Source organism: Salvelinus alpinus, chromosome 5, assembly GCF_045679555.1.
Source record: "Salvelinus alpinus chromosome 5, SLU_Salpinus.1, whole genome shotgun sequence".
Taxonomy (NCBI): domain Eukaryota; kingdom Metazoa; phylum Chordata; class Actinopteri; order Salmoniformes; family Salmonidae; genus Salvelinus; species Salvelinus alpinus.
Window position 1 is genome coordinate 61,498,321 of NC_092090.1, and position 20,461 is coordinate 61,518,781.

Genomic DNA, 20,461 nt, shown 5'->3' on the forward strand with positions numbered 1-20,461 from the left:
GTAAGACTCACCGCAAAGTGTGCTCCAGTGCATGCCTTAATGTCCTCTGGAGTGAGTCCCTCCCACACCTCGATCAGTGTCAGACCTTTAGTCTTGTCCACATCAAACACAGCCTGGGAGAGAGTGAGAAGGGGAGAGAGTGAGAAGGGGAGAGAGTGAGAAGGGGAGAGAGGGGGAGGGAAAGAGAGAGAGAGAGAGAGATGGATATATTTAATAAGACAACATCTGAAATGTTGGGTGGAGGCCTAGAGGGTTAGACCTGTACCTGTTGAGTTCTCTGACATAGATGCCGTTTACGTCAAACGAAACTCAAAGTCCGGCAATGCACCCTGGAGATTCCTGCATTTCAGCTCAGAGTCTGTGTTTGTTCTAATCGTCAGAAAATGATTAATGATTACTACTCTCACATCATCAAAAACATTCTAAGAAAGCACTAGCTGTATGAGCGAAGCCACCTGAAACAATAGGAATACCTTCATCTCCCAGCTGGAGCACAGACACTAAAATCTACAGGGGTCCCACTGTCTGACTTTTCTCTGTGTTCACAAGGCCAGACTGGCAGTTTGGTCTGAACCGAGACTCACCCTAGCCACATTCTTTCAGGACACCAGAGGTGTTGTGTAGGTCTCTCCTGCCCTTTTGGACTGGCCTCCCAATGACTCTGGCTGCGTCTCAAATCACACCCTAATTGTGATAGCACTTCTTTGGACCAAAAGCGCCATTTGGGATAAATCTTGTTGTTTTAAGATATGGGCTTTGTCTCAACAACATTCTTAAAGATTCCTATCCTCTTCTCATTTCTTTCTTTCAACACCACTGACTGATATAATTTTACTGTATCGCTGCCACCTGGCATGTCCTGCTACATCAGCGATGGAGAAAAGGACACAAGTGGTTAAAAATGATTGAGACACTGCCGGAGACACTGCCATGGGCCTGTTAAGATATATATTTTTTTATGATTTCTGTGCAATTTCTCTGTTGTCATAGTAATCTACAATGAGCATTTGGCTGCTCAGTGGGCAACCGACCGGCACCCCTACCAAAATGGGCCGGCCCGGCTTTCTGATTGGCTGAGCTGAGGTCGCTCAAATTCACATTGAAAGTCAAATGCTCAGAGAGACCCGCCCTGACTCTCTATCATTAAATCAGCCAAGAGAGCACTTCCTAAATTGTCACCTCACTCAAAACATCCTATTTGTTGGATGGCTAAATTGAATTGGTCAAACAGTAAAGTGCATTGTCCTCATGATTCCTGTAATGAAAGTGTCTGTTTTGCTCCTGTGTCTGTTTCGTTGGGGCCTGCTGCTGTGATGAGTGAGCCACTCTCCCCTCCCCCCATGCGCTCCAGAGGTAAATGCAGTCTGATCATATACCATTTCAAAATGAAATTGTGAGGGAAAACATCGTGTTTGGAAGCTTCGTACCCGTGTCTCTGTTGAAGATGAGTGTCTTAGCTTTCTGTATTTCTCAACTCTCAATATTCAGCTCAATAGCAACTATTTTAACACCAAGATATTTGATATGGCTTTGAAATATGGAGCGGCACGACCATTGCAAGGGCATAGGCCGATAGGTAGCCTACAACTGCAAAACATTTTTAGGGAATTACATTTACTGTTGGATGAATACATGGCTACAAGCAGTGAGCATTATATTAATAAGAAAGCCATGATATATCAGACCGTATACCATGGGTATGACAAAAAAAAATAGTTTTACTGCTCTAATTACGTTGGTAACCAGTTTATAATAGCAATAAGGCTCCTCGGGGGTTTGTGACATATGGTCAATATACCATGGCTAAGGGCTGTGTCCAGGCACTCCGCGTTGCGTCGTGCGTAGGAACAGCCCTTAGCCGTGGTATATTGGCCATATACCACACCTCCTCGGCCCTTTTTACTTAAATATGATGAAGATGTTTGCTTGGCTTTTATAACATGGCTTAAAGAGGTACTCTGGGATCTTAAACACAACAAATGTGTAACATATTGCACAAATTGGATTTGTAACGTCACACGAAGTGCGAAATTCGTATCGTATCACGAAATGGATGACGTAGCGCACAGAAAATGTAAGAGTTGACGGTGTGCGCAGTGATGTGGGCTGGTGTGGATAAAATGCCAAGGCCGAATTCTTGTCCCAGTCTGCCACTGGTATGTAGGGCCGGCCCAGCCCCTGACATGACTCTTAAAACACTGTATGCAAGGATTATTTTGTTTTTAAGAATGCTGAATTACCTGTGTTGCTCTCAACAACCCCCATTCTGTCACACCTCTGCGAAGCATTGGTGCTGTTGTGATTTGATTGGAAGTTCACTTTTAGTGTCTCTGCTATTGATCAACAACTCAGATTTTGAATACAAACAGGTCATATGGTTATAAAAGGGTCTTAGATTCATTGTTTCTTTTTGTTCCTGTCCTGCTTTGGCGAGGCACCTACATGCACTCCTCCACATGGACTTCTTGGGGCATGGTCTTTTAGGCCACGACTTCACCCCCTCTCTCTCCCTCTCTGATCATGACTAGATTATGAATACTGCTGTTTAGCTCATGGAGTCAGATAATATGCATTCTAATAGACTTTGTTTTGGCATAGTCTTATTATGTGTCGCAGGTCTAAGAATATATAAAAAATATTACCCAGCAACACTCTCGGGAAAGCTGTGAGAACCTACAGCTCATTAGGGGAGATGCAGGAGGATGGATAAGAGAGAGAGAGAGAGAGAGAGAGAGAGAGGGAGGACAGATGAGAGAGAGGGAGATGACAGATGGGAGAGAGAGAGAGAGAGAGAGAGAGAGAGAGAGAGAGAGAGAGAGAGAGAGAGAGAGAGAGAGAGAGAGAGAGAGAGAGAGAGAGCAAAATAATGTGGGAAAGGAAGAGTATGGGAAAGGAAGGGGAAAACATGGAAAGAAAATTAGAGTAAGAGTGGAGAGCAAAGGGAGGGAGGCAGAGACTTGTCTTGGACTGTCTGTGACGTTAGTGACTGGACTACAGCACTGGGCAACAGCATAAAGCCATCATCACACTGGACTATGGATTAGCGTCTTCTAAACTGAGGCCAGTTCTGTTATTCACTAAGCCTGTGAAATTAGCTGGTCTTCTCATCATAATTATCCCTAGGTTGATCTTATCAGTCTGATGACTCCTTCTGTACAGACTCTCCCATTCCTCCTTTACCCCATCTCCCTCGCTCTCCTACTCCCTCTTGCCATCCCTTCCCTCTCTCAGCTCATCAACACAACCTTGTTGCGTTGCATAACGTGTGTTAGAGCTAGGCTGGAACAAAAGCCTTTGCACAATTGCGTTCTCCTGGAACCGGGTTAAATAACAGTTTTAACAGAAGTAAACATAGAAAGTGGGGAATAACCAGAGAACGTTAAGTACAATTCTGGGAATAGACTGCCAGAGGTAGCAGTTTGCTGCTGCAATTACTCTGAACCAGGGGAATGTCTGTTTCCACTGTGAATAAATAGGTAATTATTTTGGGCTGATTTCCTTTCCAGAGGGGAACGCTGTTTCATGATTTACTGTTTACCAAACCAAGCACGTTCCGCAGGGTTTACTGTGGGGACCGCTGCCATCTAGCTAACACACATTGGCAGGCTGCTGTGAAGAGTCCTCATATGAGAGGGGCACAGAGGATCATGTGGCTACCTGATCCACCCAGAGGACAGAGAGGGGGAAGGAAGGAAATAGGGAATAGTAACAAGAGAGGATACCAGGAAGAGAGGGAAAGGTAGAGAAGAGAGTGGTGGGGGTGAGGGGAGAAAGAGAGAGAAAAGAGAGAGAGAAGAGGAGCGAGGTAATGAGAACAGACAGATGGGAGGGAAGAAAACAAGGATAAAACAGAGAAGGGCACAAAAAAACGGGAGGAAAGGATGAGGATAGAGGAGGGGGTAGAGCAGAAAAGAGGGATGAAAAAAGGAGAGAGGGAGGTGGTGATGACAGTGGTGGGTAGGAGACGCTTTAACCTTTATAAATGTTCGGAAGCATGTTGCGCAATCACTCTAAAACGCACCCAGGCAAAAATGTACGGGTGGAAAAAAGAAAAGCACACACTGTCTCTCCAACCTTGACTGGTCATAATTCTACAGCCGCCTTTAGAGAAAGCGAGAGAGCGAGAGAAAGAGAGCGAGCGGGAGAGGCACAGACAGACAGAAAGGAAGGAAGAGATTGAGAAAAGGAAACATACTGGCGCGATAGGACGCCGAGAAAAACACGGCTACATGGCACACAAGGCTACCCGCATCGATCTGCCTCTCTACACCTAGCACAAACCCAAACTATCCCCTATAATACTGAATACACACACACACTACACACACACACACACGCACAATCAATGATCCTCTGCAGGCCTCCATTACACCTCTGTGCCCCCTGTGTAGAAGCCAGCTGAGCTGCTAATGGAGCCAGCGATGACTGCTGAAGCCTTTTGTCCTGCTGAGCACAGTAGACAGCAACAAGCATTACCCAGGGTCACAGGATGTCTGCTCTGGTGTGCTCAGATAGGTTAGAGTACAGACTATAAGGCACATTAAGCTATAGAGCCCATCAGATTAAACTAAATACTGCACAAAAAGCATTGTCAATATTTTAACAATTACAGTACCTTCAGAGAGTATTCACAACCCTTTGCTTTTCCCACATTTTGATGTGTTACAAAGTAGGATTCAAATGGATTTATTTAGCATTTTTTTTGTCAACGATCTACACAAAATACTCCCAATGTCGAAGTGGAAAACTAACATTTGTAAAAAAAAAAAATCTATATGATAAATAAAACACTAATATATCTTGATTGGATGAGTATTCAACACCCTGAGTCAATACATGTTAGAATCACCTTTGGCAGTGATTACAGCTGAGAGTCTTTCTGGGTAAGTCTCTAAGAGTCTTGCACACCTGGAGTGTACAACAGGGGCTGAGTCACTGGCTTGCTGGTGCTCTTTCATGCCGTCCCTAGGAGGGGTGCGTCACTTGAGTGGGTTGAGTTACTGACGTGATCTTCCTGTCTGGGTTGGCGCCCCCCCTTGGTTTGTGCTGTGGTGGAGACCTTTGTGGGTTATACTCGGCCTTGTCTCAGGATTGTAATGTTGGTGGTTGAGGATTTCCCTCTAGTGGTGCGGGGGCTGTGCTTTGGCAAAGTGGGTGGGGTTATATCCTTCCTGTTTGGCCCTGTCCGGGGGTTTCTTCGGATGGGGCCACAGTGTCTCCTGACCGCTCCTGTCTCAGCCTCCAGTATTTATGCTGCAGTAGTTTATGTGTCGGGGGGCTAGGGTCAGTTGGTTACCTGGAGTACTTCTCCTGTCTTATCCAGTGTCCTGTGTGAATTTAAGTATGCTCTCTCTAATTCTCTCGTTCTCTCTTTCTCTCTGAGAACCTGAGCCCTAGGACCATATGTCAGGACTACCGGGCATGATGACACCTTGCTGTCCCCAGTCCGCCTGGCCTTGCTGCTATTCCAGTTTCAACTGTTCTGCCTGCGGTTACGGAACCCCTACCTGTCCCAGACCTGCTGTTTTCAACTCTTAATGATCGGCTATGAAAAGCCAACTGAGATTTATTCCTGATTATTATTTGACCATGCTTGTCATTTATGAACATTTTGAAAATCTTGGCGCTCTCTAATTTTCTCCTTCTCTCTTTCTTTCTCTCGGAGGACCTGAGCCCTAGGACCATACGTCGGGACTACCGGCCGTGGTGATTCCTTGCTGTCCCCAGTCCGCCTGGCCTTGCTGCTATTCCAGTTTCAACTGTTCTGCCTGCGGTTATGGAACCCCTACCTGTCCCAGACCTGCTGTTTTCAACTCTTAATGATCGGCTATGAAAAGCCAACTGAGATTTATTCCTGATTATTATTTGACCATGCTTGTCATTTATGAACATTTTGAAAATCTTGGCTCTCTCTAATTTTCTCCTTCTCTCTTTCTTTCTCTCGGAGGACCTGGGCCCTAGGACCATGCGTCGGGACTGCCGCCCGTGGTGACTCCTTGCTGTCCCCAGTCCGCCTGGCCTTGCTGCTATTCCAGTTTCAGCTGTTCTGCCTGCGGTTATGGAACCGCCACCTGTCCCAGACCTGTTGTTTTTCAACTCTTGATGATCGGCTATGAAAAGCCAACTGAAAATTATTCATGATTATTATTTGACCATGCTTGTCACTTATGAACATTTTTGAACATCTTGGCATAGTTCTGTTATAATCTCCACCCGGCACAGCCAGAAGAGGACTGGCCACCCCTCATAGCCTGGTTCCTCTCTAGGTTTCTTCCTAGGTTTTGGCCTTTCTAGGGAGTTTTTCCTAGCCACCGTGCTTCTACACCTGCATTACTAGCTGTTTGGGGTTTTAGGCTGGGTGTCTGTACAGCACTTCGAGATATTAGCTGATGTACGAAGGGCTATATAAAATAAAATTGAATTGAATTGAATATTTGCACATTATTCTTTTTTTAAATTCATCAAGCTCTGTCAAGTTGGTTGTTGATCATTGCTAAACAGCCATTCTTAAGTCTTGCCATAGATTTTCAAGCCAATTTAAGTCAAAACTGTAACTAGGCCACTCAGGAGCATTCAATGTGGTCTTGGTAAGCATATTTGGCCTTGTGTTTTAGGTTATTGTCCTGCTGAAATGTGAATTTGTCTCCCAGTGTCTAGTGGAAAGCAGACGGAACAAGGTTTTCCTCTAGGATTTTGCCTGTGCTTAGCTCTATTCCGTTTCTTTTTATCATAAAAAACTTCCTAGTCCTTGACGATGACAAGTATAATGCATAACATGATGTAGCCACCACCATGCTTAAAAATATGAAGAGTAGTGATGTGTTGTGTTGGATTTGCCCCAAACATAACACTTCGTACTCAGTTAATTTCTTTGCCACATTTTTGCTATTTTACTTTAGTGCCTTATTGGAAACAGGATGCATGTTTTGGAACATTTTTATTCTGTACATGCATCCTTCTATTCACTCTGTCATTTAGGTTAGTATTGTGGAGTAATTACAATGTTGTTGATCCATCCTCAGTCTTCTCCAAGCATAGCCATTACACTCTAACTGTTTTAAAGTCACCATTGGCCGTATGCTGAAATCCCTAAGCGGTTTCCTTCATCTCTGGCAACTGAGTTAGGAAGGACGCCTGTATCTTTGCAGTTACTGGGTGTATTCATACACGATCCAAAGTGTAACTAATAACTTCACAATACTACCAATAGCTTCCCTTCTTTGTGAGGCATTGGAAAACCTCCCTGGTCTTTGTGGTTGAATTTGTGTTTGAAATTCACTGATCGACTGAGGGACCTTACAGAAAATTGAATGTGTGGGATACAGAGATGAGGTAGTCATTCAAAAATCATGATAAACACTATTATTGCACACAGAGTGAGTCCATGCGACTTATGTGACTTGTTAAGCAAATTTATACTTCTGAACGTATTTAGGCTTGCCATAACAAAGGGGTTAAATTAAATGCTACAGTATGCGATATTCAGATCGAAAAATGTACCAGTAAGGCTCTGGGCCAAATTCTGACTGATACGCTTACCTGCTGCTAAACTGTGATATTGTATTACAGGAATTGTGCTATGTAACCCTGTAGGGGATGAATAGACATGCAGAACAGGCGCAGAACAGCAGGTAAACATGAGCAGGCACAGCAAATCTATTGAGCCATCTGTCAGAACACTGAAATCACAACAAATGTACAGCATACAGCCCCATGCTGCACACATACAACACTACAGTAATAATGGCTCAGGCTTTGGAAAACATTGTAAGAATGTTAGGCATCCTCCAAGTATCTCATTTAGAACAATCACAGTAAGATAGCCTCAGAGTTGAACATTTTATAATCCTATCATAACAAATAACTGTGGCTTCTCAAACAGTATATCCTTTGAGTTACTTTTTTACTAAAGTAAAATGTACAGAGAACAAAAATATTAGCGCAATAGACAACAATTTCAAAGATTTTACTGAGTTCCAGTTCATATATGGAAATTAGTCAACTGAAATGAATTCATTAGGCCCTAATCTATGCATTTCACATGAATGGGAATACAGATATGCATCTGTTGGTCACAGATACCTGAAAAAAAAAGTAGGGGTGTGGATCAGAAAACCAGTCAGTATCTGGTATGACCACCATTTGCCTCATGCAGTGCGACACATCTCCTTCGAGTTGATCAGGCTGTTTGTGTCCTGTGGAATGTTGTCCGGCTCCTCTTCAATGGCTGTGCATAGTTGCTGGATATTTAAAATTCTATTTGTTGTTTTTTTACCCCGTTTTCTCACGAATTTCGTGGTATCCAATTGGTAGCTATAGTCGTCTCATCGCTGCAACTCCCATATGGACTCGGGAGAGGCGAAGGTGGAGAGCCGTGTGTCCTCCGAAACACAACCCAACCAAGCCGCACTGCTTCTTGACACAATGCCCACTTAACCCGGAAGCCAGCCGCACAAATGTGTCGGAGGAAACACCGTGCACCTGGCGACCGTGTCAGCGTGCACTGCGCCCAGCCCACCACAGGAGTCGCTAGTGTGCAATGGAACAAGGACATCCCTGCCGGCCAAACCCTCCCCTAACCTGGACGACGCTGGGCCAATTGTGCGCCGCCACATGGGTCGACAGAGCCTGGGCTCGAACCCAGAATCTCTAGTGGCACAGCTAGCACTGTGATGCAGTCCCTTAGACCACTGCGCCACTCGGGAGGCAAGTTGCTGGATATTGGCGAGAACTGGAACACACTGTTGTACACGTTGATCCAGAGCATCCCAAACATGCTGAATTGGTGACATGTCTGGTGAGTATGCAGGCCATGGAAGAATTGGGACATTTTCAGCTTCCAGGAATTGTGTACAGATCCTTGCGACATGGGGCAGTGCATTTTAATGCTGAAACATGAGGTGATGGCGGCAGATGAATGACACCACAATGGGTGTCTCTTCACGGTATCTCTGTGCATTCAAATTGTCATCGATAAAATGCAATTATGTTCGTTGTCCGTAGCTTATGCTGCCCTTACCATAACCCCACTGCCACCATGGGGCACTCTGTTCACAACGTTGACGTCAGAAAACCGCTCGCCCACACTGTCTGCCATCTGCCCGGTACAGTTGAAACTGGGATTCATTATTGAAGAGCACACTTCTCCAGTGTGCCAGTGGCCATCGAAGGTGAGCATTTGCCCATTGAAGTTGGTTACGAAGCCGAACTGCAGTCAGGTCAAGACCCTGGAGCGGACGACAAGCACGCAGATGAGCTTCACTGAGACAGTTTGACAGTTTGTGCAGAAATTCTTCAGCTGTGCAAACCCACAGTTTCATCAGCTGTCCAGGCGGCTGGTCTCAGACGATCCTGCCGATGAAGAAGCCGGATGTGGGGGTCCTGGGTTGGGCTGTGGCGATCATGAAATTTTGTCAGCTGGTGTCAAACAAATAACTGCCGGTCTCACGGTAATTGACCATTAATTAAAATAAACACTTCTATGTATAGCCTTCAAGCCCTGATGCAGACCTTTGGAACATCTACATTTTAAAAAGTTTAATAAATCCATTTAATATAGCCTACACCATCACAATAAATCCATTATTTATTTTAGACAGGTCTAAAGAAATATGAAGAAAATGTTGTCTATTTAAGAAGAACAGAATAGCATACTCTTGAGTTGTCCTTATGTTAGGCCCTGATATGGCTATACCATATGGCTGTGGGCTACACTAGTTCATTTAGCAGACAAGATTTGCTTAGAATTCCGTGACATTATTTTATAGTATGAAGAATACAATTGAATATAGCTGAATAAAATAGAAAACAATGTTTTCTCAAAATGATTTCTGAGGTAGTGCGCACATGCGGCTATTCTGTGTTGAGCGGTTAACAAAGAAACAGGTCCTCCTATATGCTTAATTTAGAGTTATTTATGCAACTTTAGATGAGATACAAACATTGGGCTATATGTTTTGATTCGTAATACTTTCTAAGGCTGCATGATGTGACTAATGATGATTTGAAAAGTTGCATGAAAGGCATGAGCTCGGCTTTGTTTCTTGCACAGGCTGCACACACTTCATCAATCTCTCATTCACAATTTGACAAGCACTTGATAATGCCTCAAATTTCAAGACGGCATTCCCCTAGCGTGGCTGTAATGCCCCCTAACAAAATCCCTCCTCCCGGCTGCGTATTCCGAAGCACCTCTCACTCACATGGCTCTCTCAGATATCTCAATTCTTATTAGCAAATTCCCGTCACGTGATCAGGTTCTCGTCACAGGCATCTATCTCTGCTCCAAAGTAGGCTACAAGTGAAGACCGACACATCCGAGACACAACTGCGGGCGTCCTTCTTATCGAATTCTGAGGTGCATATTGAAGATGTTAGAAGAACTGTCGACATTTACTTTCATCAGCCAACAAGATGAGTAGTCCTAATGAACATCAAAAGCAGGGGGCGCTAGAGAGCGTGCTATGGAGTAGACGTGCATTGCTAGAGCTCCGCTCAATTTTGAAACAAATTAATATTTATCTTAACCTCTCACAACCTATAACTTCAAACAAATATGAAAAAAGGAAAAGGCAACAAAAAAGGGGGCGCTAAACAAGATAATTGGAATGAGATAGACAACGAACCAATTTCAACGTCGCCGACCCACGAGGAGCTAGCTGAAGAGGCTAGCTTCCAAGAGTTCCCCACAGAACCTACTCAAAGTGACATACTGGCTGCCATAAACGCACTAAGCAAGAAGGTGGACACAAGGTTGGCTGATATCTCAAAGAGTATTGGGACTTTGGCCGAAACTGTGAAGGCAACTAAGGGAAGGGTGCACGAGGTTGAGCAGACGACAATCGATCACGAGGCCAGGCTACAGGACATAGAGAAACAGTGCGCAACGTTCAAAAATGACAACAAAACCCTGAAGGCCCGACTGGAAATGCTCGAGTCGCATTCAAGACGCCAGAACATCCGAATATGTGGGATCCAGGAGGACACTGAGAAAGGGAAACCCACTGAATTTGTCTCGGAGCTGATACCGGCATTGCTGGGGAGTGAACACTTCAAAACGGCCATCCTGATCGACCGCGCACACAGAGCACAGGCAACGAAGCCGGCCAAGGGCGGGCCACCAAGGCCATTCATTGTAAGGCTGCACTATCCCCACACCAGGGATCTCATCCTCAAGCTGGCTAGTCAAAAGTTCCCCCTTAACTACAACGGAGCCAGGGTGTCTTTCTACCCAGATCTTACCTTGGAGGTGAGGAACCAACGGAAAGAGTATGATGAGGTACGCAACAAATGCAGGGCGGCCAACATCCGATATGGATTCCTCTTCCCAGCCCGGTTTAAGGTGACAGTCGAGGGATCAACACGTACGTTTGACAACGCAAAAGAGGCCGATCTGTTCTTGACAAGCAAGCTCCCCGGCTGAGGATACAGAACGGCTGTGCCAGCAGGCTAAATGGCCAAATACAGGCCAGGAATGTGTGTGAATTGAATTTCCGGCCTATGTCTTTTCGATCAGAAGATCAGAAATTGGGACTTATATGATAGGTGAGATGTTGTGGCTAATATAGCATTGTTTGACATGTCATGTTTTAACGCCACTCACCCCCTAACGTGAGAGTTAAGTTAAGTGTTATTTAATATTAGTTTATATGCGGAGCATCTATAGACGACGAGTTAGTTCAAGCTTTATGTCTAGACACCCTAAGGTTTGTGTGTTAGTCAAGGAGCGCTTCGTTTGGGGAAGTCACTCAGTAAAGGGACGGGTGGAGGGACGGGAGGGGGGATGGGGTCTGTGTTTTATGTTCACGTTTATTAGTACAGGTGGCATGACAAGCTCCCGCACGGCGGGACGTTTTTCTTCAGGGTTTTGTTTGACAGCAGCAATTTGCTTTAAAATAAGAAATGCCACATAGTGACCGAGCACAGAGTAGACCAGGTGGAATAAAGATAGTCAGCTGGAACTGTAATGGATTAGGGCATGTCGTGAAACGAGCTAAGGTTTTTTCTCATCTTAAATCACTGGGTGCTGACATAGTGCTTCTTCAAGAAACTCATATTAAACGCTCCGCGCAGGCCAAGCTACGAGTCGGCTGGATCGGTCAGATATACCAGTCTAACTTTGATGCAAAAGCGAGAGGGGTAGCAATCCTGATAAGGAAAAACATTCCTTTTGTTTACTCAACCTCGATTTCAGATCCTAATGGTCGGTATATTATTGTGGCTGGTACACTGAATTCAAAACCAATAACCTTGGTCAATTTATATGGACCCAACTTTGATGATCCATTATTTTTTCAAAGGGTATTTAAGGCCATACCAAATATCTCGGATACAAGTGTTATTGTTGGAGGTGACTTTAACTGTACGTTAGATCCTCTTTTAGATAAACAGCTATCAAGGTCACTTCAACAATCAAATGCCAGTGTCTGTCTAAATACATTGATGACAAACCTTAACATTGTCGATATTTGGAGACTGACGCACCCAACAGACAGGGATTATTCTTTCTTTTCATCAGTTCATAAATCATATTCCAGAATTGACTATTTTTTGTTGGACTCCAAACTAATTTCAGCAGCTGAGTCGGTTACCTATCACCCCATTCTAATTACGGACCACTCTCCTCTGTCCATGGTGCTGAAACTCGACAATATGTCGACAGGTCGGCGATCGTGGCGCTTAGACGCATACCTGTTGAAAGATGAGGCTTTTTGTCAGTATTTGAAGGAGCAGATTGCCTTTTTCCTCAGTACTAACGACACGGGGGATGTTGACGACTCCACCCTTTGGGAATCTCTAAAGGCTGTGATTAGAGGTTACATTATTTCTTATACATCAGAGAGGAAGAAACGTGCCAATACTAGGCTGAGAGAAATTGAAAGAGAGTTAGGGGAACAGGAGAACGTTTTTAGGACAAATTCCTCGTATACAGTCCTTGAGAAGATCACAAAGTTAAAGTATGAATACAATACCATCCTTTCGAAACGGGTGGGCTCTTTACTTGCTAGAACGCAACAAAGTTATTTTGAACTGGGGGACAAACCACATAAATTATTAGCAAGACAGCTAAGGCAGGTACAAGCATCTAGAGCTATTCACAAAATAAAAGACAAGAAGGGTAAAATAGTAACAGATCCGCAGGACATTAATAAATGCTTTGCGCAGTTTTACTCAGAGCTATACCAATCAAAATGCGATGCTACTGATCCACAAACTATGGAACGCTTTCTCGCTGAATGTGAACTTCCTAAACTAGACAGGGGGGCAGCTGCCGCACTCGATGCAGGGATAACCTTAGATGAAATTAACACAGCGATAGCACAATTTCCAAACAGCAAGGCCCCTGGGCCCGATGGATATGTAATAGAATTCTATAAGAAGTACTGCGCTAGTCTATCTCCACTTATGCTGCGAATGTTTCAACAATCCAAAGAAAATACCAAACTCCCGCAAACACTGTATGAGGCTACAATAGCCCTGATCTTGAAAAAAGATAGAGATTCCATGGAGATGTCGTCGTATCGCCCCGTGTCGTTACTCCCCATAGAAAACAAGGTGTTGACAAAGATATTGGCAAACCGATTGAAAAAATATATTTCCGACATCATACACCCTGACCAGACAGGTTTTATCCCGGGCCGACATATATACTACAATTTGAGACGCCTTTTCAACGTAATGTATCATGATCATAAAGTTGAGGCAGTGGTAATAGCTCTTGATGCAGAGAAGGCGTTTGATCAGATTGAGTGGAAGTATATGATGTCGGTTCTGGAGCATTTCGGATTTGGAAAGGAATTTATTAATTGGATAAGAATTATTTATGCACACCCAATGGCGTCCGTTGTGACCAATCAGGAAATGTCGCAGTCATTCCGCCTGTTCAAGGGGTGCCGACAGGGGTGCCCTATTTCGCCTGCTCTCTTCGCTATAGCCATGGAACCCCTTGCTACTCGCATTCGGGCATGTGCCGATATAGCTTCTGTTAAAATAAAAGACACACAGCACAAAATTTCCCTATATGCAGACGATGTTCTTTTGTTTTTGTCTAAGCCTAAAACTTCTATTCCACCATTACTTAACTTGATAAACACATTCGGCTCCTTCTCTGGCTACAAGATAAACTGGCAAAAAAGTGAGTTGATGCCAATATCACGGCCTGTGGATATGCAATTTCTGCAATCTACCCCGTTTAGAACAGTGAGGGACAAGTTCACAAGCCTTGGCATTGTAGTGACAAGAGACCTTGACCAGCTATTGAAAGTGAATTGGGACATGAAAATATATCAGCTTAAACAAAATATAGATTTCTGGAAAACTCTGCCTATTTCCTTGGTTGGTCGTATAAACGCTATTAAAATGGTTGTCCTACCCAGGTTTCTTTACCTCTTCCAATGTCTACCCAATTTCATACCACAAAGCTATTTTAAGAAACTGGATTCAATAGTAACTCCATTTTTATGGGATAACAAGGCAGCCAGAATTTCAAAGAAGCATTTATGCAAGTACAAGATAGAGGGGGGCTTTGGCCTTCCTCACTTCAAACTGTATTATTGGGCTGCTAATCTGAACATTGTGTCTTTCTGGAGGGAAAGTTTACCTGCGATGAGACAGAAGGATATGCCTTCATGGCTTTTGATCGAGCAGGCCTCCTGTCAACGTTCCTCACTCCCTGCACTTGTTAATAGCCCATCATATGTGAAAAAACCCACTTATGACTCCAATCCAGTCATTTGTCATACGCTTAGGATCTGGAAACAGATTAGGGATTTTCTTAACATACCCACTGTTTACATAGACAGCCCGATTAGCCTGAATCATGCTTTCCACCCTGCATTGGATGATGTGGTGTTTTCACAGTGGAGGGAGAAGGGGCTCACAACAATTGGTAATTTATACATAGATGGTCAGTTAGCTTCATTTCAACAATTACAGGCAAAGTTCAACATGCCAACAACACATTTTTTCAGATACCTCCAAATCAGGAATTTCTTAAGGACACATATCCCACAGTATGGTATTAAGCCCAATAGTCCTACATTAGATAGCTTGATACTTGTCAAACCCCATTCAAAAGGGTCGGTCTCTAGACTGTATGATGTGCTACAGGCCCACATAGAGGTATCCACAGACACCATTAAAAGGGCTTGGGAACAAGAACTTGGTTCAGAAATCTCAAATGAGGACTGGATAGAAGCTCTCAGGAATATAAACCACAGTTCAGTGAATGCCAGACACAACCTTGTACAGTTTAAGGTGATACACAGGTTACACTACTCAAAAGTAAAACTGCATAAAATATTCCCGGACACCTCACCACTGTGTGAGAGGTGCAAGCAGGATGAGGGGACGTTGACCCACTTATTCTGGACATGCCCTAAATTACATGCTTACTGGGCTCTCATTTTTGATTACTTATCTAAGGCCTTTGATAGAGTTCTAGCCCCAGACCCATTGATCGCTCTGTTTGGTACAGTTGATGGGAATCACCAGGAAGGGAAAGCTGTCTCTCTGTGTACTCTATTAGCCAAAAGGCTCATATTGCAATTTTGGAAATTGGAGACTGTACCTACCTTTGAAATGTGGTTACGGGATTTAGGGAATGTAATACATATGGAAAAGATTCGATACAACACCTCCAATAGAAGTCCATTGTTTTACAAAATATGGCAGCCGATACTGGATAAATGGTCTAGCCCCGCTTCATAACTGGGCTGACGATCTGCTGCTACTCTGTGCTGTACTCCACTCAATATTTATTTTTGGCTGAACTACACTGCTTGTAATGACTATATGCTGTCTTCTTATACATGTACCACCTAATAGGATTTTGTTTTATTTTGTGTATGTGTGAGTTAACTTTTGTTTTGTCCTCTAAACTGGCCATCCCATTCAACAGTACAATGAATGTCATTGTTTGTATTGCTGTCTTTTTTACTTTATTTTTATTGGAAAATAATAAACATATTATAAAAAAAAAAGAACATCAAAAGCACTAGCCTATGTCATTCTACTATCCCCCTTAGTACAAAAGTTTACCTATTCTATTGATCAACTTGTCCTTCTGTCCGAGAAATAAATATTCCAAACATAGTCTGGGACAGCTGTGAGATGCGATAGATTCCAAATTAATACAACCACTCACATCAAAAAATATTTTAAAAGTAATGAGGCTGATGCAACAGATCAAAAACATTTAGCTTAAAATGTTGATAAACTATTAGGCTATATCTCACATTATAAGCCCAGCAATGCGCACACGGCAGTAGGCTATCAGCGCGAATGTTCCAAAATGCAATCAATTAGTGAGATAACACCATTCTCAAAAGTGACCCCAAATGCGATTATGCATGTAATGCCTTATTATAAAGGTGCCTTTTTATGGTGAAAATGACCTTCCCCAAACTTTAAACTCATGTGCCTCTCCTATGTATGCCAGTTAGGCTCTACACCGGTTGTAAAGCGGATTAATGTGCTTCATTTTAAGAAGTTATTTGGCCACTTTAGTTGTGATACAAACCTTATCAAAACATTTAGGCCTATGGGCTAGGCTAAGTTGTTTTCATGCAGGCCAGGTAGGCTACACTCCTGTAATGCGAAGCAATGTGCTTAATATTCGTAAAGGTGATAAATAAATATAGTAGGCCTAGCCAATATAAAGCTGACGGGATCCCCCTCTTTTTAAAAACTCCGTTCTCAGGCAATTGCATAGCCTATAGAAATGTGGCGCAACATGAGCTCATGGGCTCTCAGGGCTCTCATGAAGTGTTTGATTTGATTTTTGACTACATTTGCATTGATGTCAGAATGATTAGAGGGACAATAGAGTGCTGAGTACCAGGCAGTTAGCAAGTTTGGTGGGCTACTAATGACCATCAGCAGCATCAGAGCTTGGAGAAGCCTAGTTACCGTGACTAAACGGTCACATGGAATCTGACTGTGGTCATGACTTGTGACTGCCGGTGCTGTGGTAATATGGTCACTGTAACAGCCCTCGGCTGGCGTGGTAACACGTGGTCTGCGGTTGTCAGACCGGTTGGACGTACTGCCAAATTCTCTAAAACAACGTTGGAGGTGGCTTATGGTAAATAAATTAACATTAAATTCTCTGCCAACAAATCAAATCAAATTTTCAAATCAAATGTAATTTGTCATATGCGCCGAATACAACAGGTGTAGACCTTACAGTGAAATGCTTACTTATGAGCCCCTAACCAACAGTGCAGTTTAAAAAAATACGGATAAGAATGAGATAAAAGTAACAAGTAATTAAAGAGCAGCAGTAAAAAAAAAAAAAATCTATACAGGGGGGTGCCCGGTACAGAGTCAATGTGTGGGGGCATCGCCTAGTTGAGGTAGTATGTACATGTAGGTAGAGTAAATTAAAGTGACTATGCATAGATGACAACATAGAGTGGCAGTGATGTGGAGAGGGGGCAATGCAAATAGTCCGGGTAGCCATTTGACTAGATGTTCAGGAGTCTTATGGCTTGGGGGTAGAAGCTGTTAAGAAGCCTCTTGGACCTAGACTTGGCGCTCCGGTACCGCTTGCTGTGTGGTAGCAGAGAGAACAGTCTATGACTAGGGTGGCTGGAGTCTTTGACAATTTTTAGGGCCTTCCTCTGACACCGCCTGGTATAGAGGTTCTGGATGGCAGGAAGCTTGGCCCCAGTGATGTACTGGGCCGTTCGCACTACCCTCTGTAGTGCCTTGCGGTCGGAGGCTGAGCAGTTGCCATACCAGGCAGTGATGCAACCACTCAGGATGCTCTCGATGGTGCAGCTGTAGAACCTTTTGAGGATCATGCCAAATCTTTTCAGTTTCCTGAGGGGGAATAGGTTCTGTCGTGCCCTCTTCATGACTGTCATGGTGTGCTTGGACCATGTTAGTTTGTTGGTAATGTGAACACCAAGGAACTTGAAGCGCTCAACCTGCTCCACTGCAGCCCCATCGATGAGAATGGAGGTGTGCTCGGTCCTCTTTTTCCAGTAGTCCACAATCATCTCTTTTGTCTTGATCACGTTGAGGGAGTGGTTGTTGTCCTGGAACCACACGGCCAGGTCTCTGACCTCCTCCCTATAGGCTGTCTCGTTGTTGTCGGTGATCACACTGTTGTGTCAGCGGCAAATTTAATGATGGTGTTGGAGTCGTGCCTGACTGTGCATTCATGAGTGAACAGGGAGTACAGGAGGGGGCTGAGCACGCACCCCTGAGGGGCCCCTGTGTTGAGGATCAGCGTGGTGGATGGGTTGTTACCTACCCTTACCACCTGGGGGTGGCCTGTCAGGAAGTCCAGGATCCAGTTACAGAGGGAGGTGTTTAGTCCCAGGGTCCTTAGCTTATTGATGAGCTTTGAGGGCACTATGGTGTTGAATGCTGAGCTGTAGTCAATGAATAACATTCTCACATAGGTGTTTCTTTTGTCCAGGTGGGAAAGGGCAGTGTGGAGTGCAATAGAGACCGCATCATCTGTGGATCTGTTGTGGCGGTATGCAAATTGGAGTGGGTCAAGGGTTTCTGGGAGGATGGTGTTGATGTGAGCCATGACCAGCCTTTCAAAGCCCACATGGCTACAGACATCAGTGCTACGGGTCGGTAGTCATTTAGGCAAGTTACCTTAGTGTTCTTGGGCACAGGCACTATGGTAGTCTGCTTAAAACATGTAGGTATTACAGACTCGGACATGGAGAGGTTGAAAATGTCAGTGAAGACACTTGCTAGTTGGTCAGCGCATGCTCGCAGTATACGTCCTGGTAATCCGCCTGGCACTGCGGCCTTGTGAATGTTGACCTGTCTAAAAGGTCTTACTCACATTGGCTGAGGAGAGTGTGATCACAGTCTTCCGGTACAGCTGGTGCTATCATGCATGTTTCAGTGTTATTTGCCTCGAAGCGAGCATAGAAGTAGTTTAGCTCGTCCGGCAGACTCGTGTCACTGGGCAGCTCTCGTATGTGCTTCCCTTTGTAGTCTGTAATGGTTTGCAGGCCCTGCCACATCCGACGAGCATCAGAGCCGGTGTAGTACGACTTTATCTTAGTCCTGTATTGATGCTTTGCCTGTTTGATGGTTCGTCGGAGGGCATAGCGGGATTTCTTATAAACTTCCGGGTTAGAGTCCCACTCCTTGACAGTGGTAGCTCCACCCTTTAGTTCAGTGCGGATGCTGCCTGTAATCCATGGCTTCTGGTTGGGGTTGGACGATGTTATCGATGCACTTATTGATGAAGTCAATGACAGATGTGGTGTACTCCTCAATGCCATTGGAGGAATCCCGGAACATATTCCAGTCTGTGATAGCAAAACAGTCCTGTAGTTTAGCATCTGCTTCATCTGACCACTTTTTTTTATTGATCTAGTTACTGGTGCTTCCTGCTTTAATCTTTGCTTGTAAGCAGGAATCAGGAGGTTGGAATTATGGGCAGATTTTCCAAATGGAGGGTGAGGGAGAGCTTTGTATGCATCTCTGTGTGTGGAGTATAGGTGGTCCAGAGTTATTTTCCGTCTGGTTGCACACTTAACATGCTGATAGAAATTTGGTAAAACTGATTTAAGTTTCCCTGCATTAAAGTCCCCGGCTACTAGGAGCGCCTCCTCTGGGTTGGCGTTTTCTTGTTTGCATATGGCGGAATACAGCTCATTCAATGCTATCTTAGTGCCAGCCTCTGACTGTGGTGGTATGTAAACTGCTACAAAGAATACAGATGAAAACTCTCTTGGTAGGTAGTGTGGTCTACAGCTTATCATGAGAAACTCTACCTCAGGCGAGGAATAGCTCGAGACTCCCTTAGATATTGTGCACCAGCTGTTGTTTACAAAAATACATAGACCGCCACCCCTTGTCTTACCAGACGCCGCTGTTCTATCCTGCCGGTACATCGTATAACCAGCCAGCTGTATGTTGATATTGTCGTCATTCAGCCACTACTCCGTGAAGCATAAGATTTTACAGTTTTTAATCTCCCGTTGGTAGTTTCATCTTCCCAGTAACCCGCCCATTTTATTGTCCAAAGATTGCATGTTTGCTAGCAGAATTGAGGGTAGTGGGGGTTTATTCGATTGCCTCCGACTTCTCAGAAGGCAGCCCGCTCTCCGGCCTCTCTTTCTCCTCTTCACGCAGATCACTGGGGTCGGGGCCTGTTCCCGAGGGAGCCGTATATCCTCTGCCTCGGGCTCGTCAGAGTAGTGAAAGAAGAAAAAGGATTCTGCTAGTCCGTGGTGAGTAATCGCAGTCCTGATGTCTAGAAGTTATTTTCGGTCATAAGAGATGGTAGCGGCAACATTATGTCCATAAAGAGTAAAAAAAAAAAGTTACAAACAACGCAGATAAACGAACAAAAAAAACACAATCGGTTAGGGGCACGTATGCCTTCTGCTCTGGCGCCATCTTAAAGCTCTGGTGGACATTCCTGCAGTCAGTATGCCAACTGCACATTTGAGACATCCTAATAGTTTATCGGCCAAAC

The 20,461-nt window shown here is 44.3% G+C and overlaps 1 protein-coding gene across 1 annotated transcript in view; it reads right to left on the reverse strand.

Moving 5' to 3' along the window:
- oxct1a (3-oxoacid CoA transferase 1a) overlaps positions 1-20,461 on the reverse strand; it is a 138,113-nt gene that overhangs the window by 1,169 nt on the left and 116,483 nt on the right. Inside the window, exon 16 of the mRNA XM_071402553.1 lies at positions 12-113. Coding sequence (XP_071258654.1) covers positions 12-113 — 102 coding nt within the window. The remainder of the gene's footprint in view (positions 1-11; positions 114-20,461) is intronic.